Here is a 12,482-nt window from a genome sequence, read left to right on the forward strand (position 1 = left end):
GGCCATGTCACTGTTTTGTATTGACATTGTATGTTCTTATGTACCTCTCATCGATGAGCTGCTTTATCAGCCTTCTCTCCCTCTCTGCTTTTATTTTACATTTACCTTTGTGACTGCTTGTTGTAATGTGTGACATAGAGAGGGAAATGGGTGCTAATAGGCTGTAGGAGATCTGCTGAGACATAGAGAGGGAAATGGGTGCTAATAGGCTGCAGGAGATCCGCTGAGACATAGAGATGGAAATGGGAGCTAATAGGCTGCAGGAGATCCGCTGAGACATAGAGATGGAAATGGGAGCTAATAGGCTGCAGGAGATCTGCTGAGATATAGAGAGGGAAATGGGTGCTAATAGGCTGCAGGAGATCCGCTGAGACATAGAGATGGAAATGGGAGCTAATAGGCTGCAGGAGATCTGCTGAGATATAGAGAGGGAAATGGGTGCTAATAGGCTGCAGGAGATTCGCTGAGACATAGAGAGGGAAATGGGTGCTAATAGGCTGCAGGAGATCTGCTAAGACATAGAGAGGGAAATGGGAGCTAATAGGCTGCAGGGGATCTGCTGAGACATAGAGAGGGAAATGGGTGCTAATAGGCTGCAGGACAATGAAATGTGTATGAAATGGATGGATGTGCAGACACTCCCAGAAGATGATGTCATTATGAGTGGATTGATATATATTTTTGCATTGTCCCCCCCAGAAGGATCAGGTTTGGCGGGATCGCTCTCATTAGCTATACATTTGTATTTTGTGTTCTGTGTTTGTAAGACTTTTCTATATGTAATAAGAGATGTTTGTTGAACAGTTGGTTACATAAGAGTTACATTTATTTCTTCTTCCTTTATTCAGTAATGTTTCATCTCCCGTAGTATCCCTGTAAGGTACATATTATACAGGAAGGGGGATTATGGGATGGATCTCGGGGCTGCAGTTCCTCTGAACTCCACAAGGTGCTGATCTCACCTATACTCACACAGGAAGTCTCTATGGAATACAGACAGGAAGTGATGTCAGGGACAGACAGGAAATGATGTCAGGCACAGACAGGAAGTGATGTCAGGTACAGACAGGAAGTTCCAGATGAGAGGTGAGGCGGGAAGAAGTATAGAGGAGACGTTGGTGGAAGTGGCAGCAGAGGAGGTAATAAGATGTTATTTCCTATTTACAACAAATGTATATAAATCTGAGGCTCTTTTAGGAATATCCGGGGCTTTAAAAAATGAAAGGGGCTTTATAGCAACTTAAATGTGTAATATGTGTAACATTGTGCTGTTTATCTCCTCCTCCCCTCCCCCGCCTGTCTCCAGCACCGCACCCGGGGACTAGCAGGGAGGGGAGAGACCTTGCAGTGTAATGAGAACCGATTGGCTGCTCCTCAGGAAAGGGGAGTGTCCGGCTTATCCTTTCTCCCTTTCACTCCCAGAGACGTTTTTGCATTTTTTGCACATAAAAAAAATCATTTTATCCTGAAGATGACACAAAACCCCCAAAAATATCGATTTTCTAAAAGTAGACACTTTACAGAATAAAATAGTGGCAGTTCCAATTTTTTATGTCACAAAATATTATCACAAAGTCTAGGAAATGCCAAATTTCAATAAAAAATACACTTAAGTTAATTTCAGGGCACAAAAAAGCAATAAATGACCCATTTATGTGTAAAAATATAAAAGCCGAGGTTGCAGCGAGTAAATAGATATCCAACATGTCAAACCTTAAGTTGTGTGTGCTGAAATGGTGACAACCTTTAGTCCCCGGTATTATCTATAGGGGACACATTTATAGCCCCTTCTAGGTCATCAGTATAGAGTACGGAGGAGGTCTGCTCCTAGAATTATCCTCTCATTCTGGTGTGACCGGCGATATGTAACGTGTATCACAATCAATGTTATCACGTGTAGGCGCTTCAGCGTGTGCTCTTACATTTGGGTGTGCATATATGTGGGGGTGGGGGGGCCTTAACATTTTTTAAAGGGAGGAGTTATGTACTTGGGTGTAACTTTAATTCTTTACAATTAAAAAAAAAAATTTACTTAAGGGGACAAAGTCCTCTATGAGATGACTTTTGATGACAGGTTCTCTTTATTGAGACATCCAGGGTCTAAAAGACCCCCAATGTCTCCCCTGTACTCCATTGGATGTAATGTAGAGCACATCGAACCGCATTACATTCTTTGCCAGCCTCGATGGTCAGGAAATCTGTCATAACGTCATTTCTGGGTCAGGACAAGAAGGGAGTGAATGTGTCCGCTCTCCTCCATCCCCTCTACCCTCCGACACCCGCTGACCCGGGCCCACAGATGGGCAAGCAGAGCCGGGGAAGCATAGTAGGTACAGGAGAGGTTCACACACATGGGGTGGCAGAGGCTGGCACCTGAAAGGAGAGCCCTGTGGCTTGCCCTCAGCAGGGATAAAGATTAAAAACAATACTTGCCCGGCCCCCAGAACTACATATCCCGGGCGTCGGGTGATGTAAAGTGACCATCCCTGCATGATGAGCCGACATTGACCTCACAGCACTGCCTCAGAGCAAACTAGTCATAGGAAGGATCAGATTTATCATTCCTTGTCTGCAGATCTAAAACTCATCAAAACCAGTTCAGAGACCAAACAAACCCAACAGAGAAAAGGGGCCCCGGACCTCAAAATTGTAGTAAACACTAAACAGTCCAAACAAAATGTCTTCCCATGGGGGGAGTAGTTCTTCAATGTCCAGCAACCCTCCTATTCCCCCCTCACATCCACATCCTATTATTGTGTGACCAATACCATCCAAATCATTCTTACTTTCATTTCCCAAAGTTATCCGTCTACAAGGAGACCTGTATAGATCACATGATGGCACCAATGAGGATGGAGGAGGACCGGAGTCACATGACTGAGAAGATACTAAACCTCACCCTGGAGACCATCTACCTGCTGACCGGAGGGGTGAGGAGGATTCTGGGAGGTCACATGACATCACTCTTATCTCTATTATTAAAACACAGACCTGACAGGAGAGATGAGGAGGATTCTGGGAGGTCACATGACATCACTTTGATCTGTATTAAAAAAAACACAGACCTGACCGGAGAGGTGAGGAGGATTCTGGGAGGTCACATGACATCACTCTCATCTCTATTAATAAAACACAGACCTGACCGGAGAGGTGAGGAGGATTCTGGGAGGTCACATGACATCACTCTCATCTCTATTAATAAAACACAGACCTGACCGGAGAGGTGAGGAGGATTCTGGGAGGTCACATGACATCACTCTTGTCTATTCTGGTCAATAGACCATTTTATTTTTGCACACATTTAGATGATGTCAGGTGGTTGATGTTTTATTTGTCTCCTGATCTGTAGGATTATGTTGTAAAGAAGAAGTCTAGTGGGGAGCCAATCTCAGGAGGATGGAGCAGAACCCGGAGCCTCACCATGGTGCCTCCATCTCATTCTCTGATACCTGAGAGGGAGAAAGAGCAGAAGATTCTGGAACTGACCACCATGATGGTCCATCAGCTGACAGGAGAGGTGAGCGGTGCCGGGAATTCTGGGACATTCTCCAGTAACAGACAAGGGATGTGTCTGGATGGTGACTGTATCATTGTGTGTGTCAGGTTCCTATAAGGTGTCAGGGTGTCACTGTCTATTTCTCCATGGAGGAGTGGGAGTATTTAGAAGGACACAAGGACCTCTACAAGGACGTCATGATGGACAATCAGCCGCCCCTCACATCACCGGGTAAGAGGAGACTTTATTGTAAAGGAGAGAGCAGTACGGAGGATCCACCTAGATCCCCCATCATCTGATAAACACATAGAAACAATGGATTCAGTCAGTGTGTGTGTTTCCTACAGATGGATCCAGTCATGGGAACCCACCAGAGAGATGTCCCCGTCCTCTGTATTCCCGGGATTCCACACAGGAAGGTCACACCATCCCTCACCATCATCAGGTAGATGATGACAATTATTGGTAGTTGTGATTTATACACAGCATGTTTGTTACAATGAATGTTTTATTATATCTTTCAGAGTGGAATCCTCGGGGATGATAATATTGATGTTAAAGAAGAGTATAAAGAGGAGGATGAGGAGTATGGAGTGATGGAGGAGTTTTCAGAAGGACAAAAGGATATGATGGAGCCACCTAATACCAGGAACCCACGAGAGAGATGTCCCCGTCCTCTGTATTCCCGGGATTCCACACAGGAAGGTCACATTATCCCTCACCATTACAAGGTTGGTGGGATGGAGAATCTAGAACATGGACTTGTAGAGACTATGGGCTCCAATCACAAAGCGGTATCTTCCCGTATCCCAGTATGTAGTAAGATGCTGCATTCTGTTTTTTAGCAGTGAAGCCTGCGGGGAATTTACCACTGGTGTCCATAGCAACACTTGTAAATAGCTTGTTGTTAAGGAGAGGGCAGCCGCCAGTGTCCCCAACAACCAGTAAACAAGGAGCGGACGGCCGCCAAGTTCCCCGCTGACAGCTGTGACAGGTCTGGTATGGATTTTGAGGGGAACCCCGATGCCAAAATAATAAAAATAAAGGCGTGGTTTCCCCTCCAAAATCAATACCAGACCCTTAGTGAGTGCCCACCTTCCTCCTGAACCATACCAGGCCACATACCCTCAACATGAGGTGGGTGCTTCAGGGCAGGGACGCTCTATCCTCCCAAAAGCACCTTGTCCCCATGGCGATGGGGACAAGGGTCCTTCCCCACAACCCTGGGCAGTGGTTGTGGGGGCCTTATTGGAATCTAGAAGTCACCTTTAACAAGGAGGCCCCCAGATCCCGGCCCCCCACAATGTGAATGAGTATAGAGTACATAGTACCCCTATTCATTCACCAAAAAAAAGTAGTTTAAGAAAACACTGGAAGTAATTTTTGAAAAAACAAAAATAAAGAACAATATCCCCCTGATGTAGATCCATCGATGATCCAATCACGATACTCGCTGTCATTGCCTTCTTGTGACGTCACCAATACAACATGCCCTGGTCAGTGATGTCACCAATACAACATGCCCCGGTCAGTGACGTCACCAATACAACATGCCCCAGTCAGTGACATCACCCATACAACATGCCCCGGTCAGTGACATCACCCATACAACATGCCCCGGTCAGTGACGTCACCAATACAACATGCCCCGGTCAGTGACATCACCAATACAACATGCCCCGGTCAGTGACGTCACCAATACAACATGCCCCGGTCAGTGACGTCACCGAGTGGCACCGTCCCTTAGTATATTTAGTGGCAGGAGGCAGCAGAGCTGTCAGACAGAGGGGAGTCTTCATTTGGAGCGGAGCTTTTCTTTCCGAGTCAGCGGTGACAGCGAGCATCGTGATTGATGATGGATCTACACCGGGGGGACATTTTGCTTTAGTCTTGCTTTTTTAATAAAGGACTTGTCATAAACTGCCTGCTGTCTATATAACAGAATACTTTTTTGGGGTGAATAATTAGGGGTACCATGTACCCCATACTCATTCACATGGGGTGAGGGATCTGAGGGCTCCCTTGCTAAATTTTGTAAGTCCTCTGCCTGCAAACCCCCACAGCCACTAGCCTGGGTTGTGGGGAAGAGTCCCTGATCTCCATCAACATGGACAAGGTGCTCTGAGGGAGAAAAGCCCCCCTGCCCCAGAGCATCCACTCCATGTTAAGGGCACATGGCTTGGTATGTTTCAGGATGGTGGGTCGCTTGCTCATCCCCCCCTTTCCTGACCTGCTGGACTGCATGCTCAGATAGGGGTCTGGTATGTGTTTCTTTCATTTTGGCAAGGGGTCCACCTCAAAATCCATACCAGACCCCAGGGGGGGACCCTACAACATTTTCTTAATATTTTGTTGCCGGTAATTTTTTTTATTTATCGGTTGGTTAGGACATGGTGGCCGCTCGCTCCCTAACGACCATGTTGTTTACTGGTTGTTAAGGATGCCAGCGGCCGCCCACTCTTTACCAAGCAGTACACATTTCCTGAATGCCGCATGTCTCCACCACTAATTAATGACCGCATGCATTTCATTCTTTATTTCCTTCTGTGAATGTAACGCCTGTTCATGCGGTATTTACTGAGCGTGTTCAGTGTTTGTGGTCAATACCGCAACACGGGATAGGAAATGGACAGTTTCAGGATGGCATGCGGTATTTAGGGGAAATGTACCGACATATCACATGTGATCTGCTTCTGTGAAGGGAGACAATGTGTGGATTTTGTGTGTGATGTCACAATCATAAATCTTACATTTTACAGATGATATTTTCTCTCATTTCCTTGATTTAGAGTGGAGATCCAATCGATATAGAATTTGAGGTGAAAGCAGAAGAAGAAGAGGCGTATGTGAGGGATGATCAGCAGTCTATGGAGGAGGATGGAATAACGGGGACATTTATAGAGGAGGACACTCCTACAGAGATCAGCACAGGTGGGTCATGAACACTAAATCCATTCCTCCACCCATACTGCTCACTGATTGGTCCAGAGTAGGGCGGGGACTGGGTGATATCAGCCTGTAATCCCCTGGTCACTTTCCTGAGCTGTGTTCCCCGTCCTGTATTCCTGGATTTCTCTCGGATAATCTTCCTTCTCTGTGCTGCAGACACAATTTATGTCTCTAGACTGGAATTATGGAGATTCTGGGGTTCAGCTGGCAGTAAAATGTTCATTTTCACCATAAATGTTACTAGACCTAGACACCTGGATATGTGATTTGAGCCTCCTTCTCCATGCCCGGGTCTAGTAAGATCTCTGACAGAACATTTCTCCCAGGGTTCCTTGCTCTGTTGTCTGCTGGCTGTGCCTGGTGGAGGGATATGTCTGTAGTGTCTCAGACCCAAGTCACTGAGTGCAGTCTCAGGAGATGGGAGGCAGCGGTGTGGGATCTCTGCAACTTGTCTACTGTAAACATTTAGGCTTCCACTGATTACTGAATACCAAAATATTGAGTCCTCACCCTTACACTGTATAATTTATATTGTATATTACATACTCCTGACCCCTGCACTATATACTCTGTGTTGTACATTACATACTCCTGACCCCTGCACTATATACTCTGTGTTGTACATTACATACTCCTGACCCCTGCACTATATACTCTATGTTGTACATTACATAGTCCTGACCCCTGCACTATATACTCTATGTTGTACATTACATACTCCTGACCCCTGCACTATATACTCTATGTTGTACATTACATACTCCTGACTTCTGCTCTCCCCCCTCCCCCCACTGCTATATATACACATAATGTGGATTCTCCTTTGTTACACCCATTTCCTACCAGCTGGACATTTTATATCGGATGATGTGATTGGAGCACAGACTTTTACATGGTGATAATAATGTGATAACATCCTCCAACTTTGGACCCTTAAACAGAAAGTAATAATGAGGGAGGAGTCAATACCCCAATGATGGTGGTCTTCAGGATCAGTCCAGTCTTCATCTTGGTTGTTCTCCCCCCATCCTCACTCTCTGACCTCTGGTGGGGCTCAGCCCCGCTGTTCTTCATGACTAAATCATGGACTAAATAAGGAAGTGCAGTACTTCTTGTGTTGGGAAGATGGCGATGAGTGATAGAGGGGGTGGGGACCCTCGTCCTATAATCCCCTCATCACTGTCCCTCCTATAAAAGACAGTTCTGGTTGTTTCCTCACTCTCTGACTAAGGTCCATGAATAAAGAAATGACCTGGTAGGAGATCAGAGGAGCCATTTCCTAGTTCCCTTGAGGGTGGAATTGTAAGCGCCTCAGAGCCCAAGCTGCCTGATGTGGGCGGAGTCCTGGTTTGGGGGAACCAATCAGCTCCTGTCTAGTAATCCTCTTTGTCTTTGTATTTTAGTCCATGGCCGGGAGATGAGGAAAACCTCCGAGGATTGTCTCACTTTGTCTCCAGACTGGAAAGTAGAAGATGAGGACATCACACAGTATAGTCCAGGAGAAAACCCGGCTCCCTCCAATGTCCATCCGGCACCACCCAGTGTAGATGGACCATCAGATTCCTCGTATCCTGAGGAACCTCAGACTGTGCAGGACCGGGCCGGCCCTCCAACAGGGAAGAGCTTCTCCTGTACTGAGTGCGAGAAAGGATTCCGTTATAAATCCAGACTTAATAGACATAAAAGATGTCACACAGGTGAGAAGCCGTATTCCTGTGCTGAGTGCGGGAAATGTTTTGTATCAAAATCACATCTTGTCACACATCAAAGGCTGCACACAGGAGAAAAAATATATTCCTGTCATGAGTGCGGAAAATGTTTTTCACAGAAGTCCAATCTTTACACACATCAGAGATCTCACACGGGGGAAAAGCCATATTCCTGTCCTGAGTGTGGGAAATGTTTTTCACAAAAATCCAGTCTTTACAGCCATCAGAGATATCACACGGGGGAGAAGCCGTATTACTGTCCTCAGTGCTGGAAATGCTTTTCAGAGAAGTCCGTTCTTTCCAGACATCAGAGATCTCACACGGGTGAAAAGCCATTTTCCTGTCCTGAGTGCGGGAACTGTTTTACACGGAAGTCTAGTCTTTATGTACATCAGAGATCTCACACAGGGGAGAAGCCTTATTCCTGTCCTGAGTGCGGGAAATGTTTTTCATACAAGTCTAGTCTTTACAAACATCAGAGATCTCACACGGGGGAGAAGCCGTATTCCTATCATGAGTTTGGGAAATGTTTTTCAAGGAGCTTCAATCTTTCCAGGCATAAGAAATCTCACACGGAGTAGAAGCCACTTTCCTGTCCTGAGTGAGGGAAATGTTCTTCACTGAAGTCCTGTCTTCCTGTACATAAGGGGTCCCACACAACCCTGGAGGTGTATTAGTGCCTTGAGTGCGGGAAATGTCTTCTAGATGAATGTAGCTGGACATCCCAGCTCTCATGTGGGGAAGAAGCACACCCTGATATACACCTCAGATATACTCCATGGCTGATCTTCATCATGGAAGGAACAGTTGAAAAGGAGATCAGAGGTCACCAAAGACACGGATGAAGTGTGGGACCGGGTTGACTATTGATGGCAGGAGAAGAATAAAAATGGAGTCCTGCCCTGTGATTGGCTGAGTCTATAAATTGTTGAATGAATGGACCGTCATTCACCCAGACGTGACCAGTTTGGTCCATACTTGAAGGAGAAGTTCCCCTTTTCGGGCAGAATTTCCCTCCCATAATACACAGAAGCGTTCTCTGATGCCGTCTCTGGCCCGGCCGTCCCGATGGGCTTTCCTCTCCCCTCATCCACAGGACCATCACTTGTCTGTCAGTTTATTGGATCGTTGGAACGGATTTTCAGATTGCATCATTTCCTGTCCATGATATCTCACCATTCACTTCCTGTAGGCCACTTCCCAGAAGCCTTCACTTCCTTGTTGCATCACAGAAGGGGGTGTGACAGGGCGTGTTCACCGCTCTGGACCACACCTCCCTCATTATAATACCTTCCTATACAATCTGATTGGACAATCTCCTCTAGATCTCCCCCCAGCTATGTAGTACAAGGGCAGACAAAGTCCAGGGTATGGAATGTGTGACAATTTATATTGGGAACTTGTGAGGCCTGGGGGCTGCAAATGCATTAAGATGTACCAAGGGTTCCGGGGAGAGCGCAGATTAGGAACGTTTGTAACCGTTTTAGGATCACCCAAAAGAGGACAGAGAGGCAAGTGAGGGGATATGAAGTTGCTGGAATATTTATCAGAGTTCCAGGTGCAGAGTGTGTGACCCATCAAGAGGCTGATAGACGTAGGTCTGGATTTAGGAGGACTCCATGGGAGTGAATGGTGAGAAGTTTGAGAACAGAGCAATGCTTCTAAGTCAGCCCATAAGGAGCCATGTATTGTGGTGTAAAGGGGGGTTAGTGGGGTAATCTGGGCACCAAGAAATATTTAGTAACATTTGGAACACCCAAACCTCCTTGTTCCTTATGTATATACATAGCATGTCTTGGGATTCGTGGCCCTTTGTCTGCTCAGTTGAATCACAAGACCTGATTTTAAAAAGATTTCAGAGTATAGGAGGAGATGGGGATCGGTGGGGGTGGGGATGGGGAAGAGTACAGGACAAGTAAAGGAGTTTTGGTAAAATTGCCAATTTTCCATCAGTGATCCTCCCTATCCAGGAGAGGTGAAGATGAGTCCAGGACAGAAGTAGGACTCTCAAGTATTTGAAAGTGGGGATGTAGTTGGCCTCATGGAGTGTGTTGTACGAGCGAGGGAGATGAATGCCCAAATAATCCAGGTAGGAGGTGGGCCAAGGAAACTATCATTCTGTTTTACAGAGGAAAGGGAAATGTATGGAGTACAGAGAATAGGACTGGCAGGGAGGTGTTGGGTTGGACCAAAGTAAGTAAAAGATCATCAGCAAACAATCTGACTTTACCCAGTTCAGGACCGACCACCACACTTATACTGCGGCAGGGCAGTCCCTCTGTTCCAGATCACATACAGTACATGTACACGTGTGAGCCCACCGCCCTGACTGTGCTGTCATTCAGTACACCACAAGCCGGTTATCAGGTCTAGGTCAATGATTTCTGGACTGGACCTGTTGATCACCTGGACCTGCTGATCACCTGTACAGAATCAGAGATCATTCTGTGTCCATATTTATAAACACAGGAACTGGAAAGGTACACTAGTGAAGAGGAGCACAAATAATACAAAGTATTCCCACAAGCAGCTAAAAAAGGTGATAAACAATCAATAAACCAACCTAACAGTGAATTCAACTAAAACAACGCTGCCCACACCTAAACATACTCATATAAATGTGCAAAAATGTCAATAAATAGAAATACAGCGCCGAGCTTTCCTTAACCACTTTAAGTTCACCCTATAATAGAAATACTGCCACAGGGCGGACTCCCTGCACAAAATCATGTGTATATGTATGTGATTTGCGCTCCCGCAGTTGCCAGGGGAGCACATGTGCACACGCCAACCTGCCGTTGCTGTTATTCAGTTCCTGACCGATCAATCATCATGTTCAGGCCAGTGATGTTCGGATCTGATGATCGATCCCTGCTCTATCAGAGATCTTCCTGTAGATGTGTTTCCATTACACAGGTACAGGAAATGATGACATCTTCTCTCTCTGAGCGCATTCCATCCCAGAGAGAGAAGAAAGCAGATCCATGTGAGTAAAAGCACTACACACACAGTAAAATCACATTTAGGACACATTTAACCCCCTGATCACCCCCCAGTAACCCCTTCGCTGCCCTGTCACCAGTGTCATTAGTACAGTGTACAGATTTTTTGCTAATCACTTTATTAGTGTCACCAGCGACTTCAGATAGCATTAGGGTCAGTAATCGTCCCTCCCAGATAGCGTCAGATTGCCCGTCAGTACATCAGTCATCACATTTAACCCCTTGATTGCCAGGAACACGCTCATACACAATAAACCTCCATTGCTAGTATAATGTCTGAGCGGATCAATATCTTTGATCAGATCAGAAATATGCCAGCGTTCACATTAGTATAGCGTCCCCAAAAATGCAGCATTAGCGGGATCAGCCCCGGCAACCTGCCAGCACCTGCGTTTAGCCCCTACGCTTAACAACTCCCCCTCCCTCCCCCTTCTCCCCCAGCAAGTGCAGTGTCAGTAGGTCACTGTCACAGGATACATTGCATACAAAATCGCAGTGTTCACAGAATCAGGCCTGATCTCTGCTAGCACTTGCTAGTAAATTTTTTGAGCGGTTCAAGCAGTCCCTGACAGCCAGGCACTCTTTTTCCTATGAATTGCACTAGGTACCTATAAATTTAGTGTCCAGCGAAAGGTACTCCAGTGAAGAGGCCTACAAGATTCTGAGCATATCAGATGAGAGTGAAGGGGAAGACTCACTGACACAATCAGCCACAGAATATGAACCTGTAGACAACAGCGGCACCCTGACAGATCACTCAGATGATGGAGAAGAGGTCCCTGCTAAGGTCAGGAGTACCCAACCCCATTCCCAGGGTGCTGAGGTGTTACAATCGCATGATGAATCTCATATGTAGCAGAGTGCCGCGTGAATGGTGATCACCAGCGGCCTAGTACATCCTGGTCTTTCACATACCAGCACTGCAGTATCACTTGGTGACGTGGTGAGTCCCATAAGTGCAGTACAAGCTGGTGCGGTGGTGAGTACAAGTAGTGTCTTGCAGCCACCAAAAATTCACACACAGGCCCGTAGAGCCCCTAGTATCCTTCTGGGTATGCTTGCCGATTGGCAGCCCACAAATTCTGCAGCACCCGTACTTCCCCCATTCACTGCCCAACCCAGAATTCAGGTGGACACAGCAAATTTAACTCCTCCCCTTGATTTTTTTTTAGTTGTTTTTCACGGAAGATCTGTATGAATTGATTGCGGATAAAAGCATTTTATATGTACAACAGTTTATCACCACCAACCCAAATTCAAACCTTGCCAGACTGTTCACATGGAAACCTATTATAGTTTCTGAATTTAAGGTTTTTTTGGGCCTAA

General features: G+C 46.2%; 2 protein-coding genes across 2 annotated transcripts in view; one reads left to right on the top strand and one right to left on the bottom strand.

The window, feature by feature from the left end:
* LOC149443071 (uncharacterized) overlaps positions 1 to 2,205 on the bottom strand; it is a 145,822-nt gene extending 143,617 nt beyond the window's left edge. The window contains 1 exon segment of the mRNA XM_089655915.1: positions 2,169 to 2,205. Within this exon segment, the coding sequence (XP_089512041.1) occupies positions 2,169 to 2,205 (37 nt within the window).
* Positions 2,206 to 7,862: 5,657 nt separating this feature from the next.
* Positions 7,863 to 12,482, top strand: part of LOC149443072 (uncharacterized) — a 43,371-nt gene continuing 38,751 nt past the window's right edge. Inside the window, exon 1 of the mRNA XM_089655931.1 lies at positions 7,863 to 8,732. Coding sequence (XP_089512057.1) covers positions 7,863 to 8,732 — 870 coding nt within the window. The remainder of the gene's footprint in view (positions 8,733 to 12,482) is intronic.

Source organism: Staurois parvus, unplaced genomic scaffold (assembly GCF_062004578.1).
Source record: "Staurois parvus isolate SC_StPar_1 unplaced genomic scaffold, SC_StPar_1.0 ptg000877l, whole genome shotgun sequence".
NCBI classification, from domain to species: domain Eukaryota; kingdom Metazoa; phylum Chordata; class Amphibia; order Anura; family Ranidae; genus Staurois; species Staurois parvus.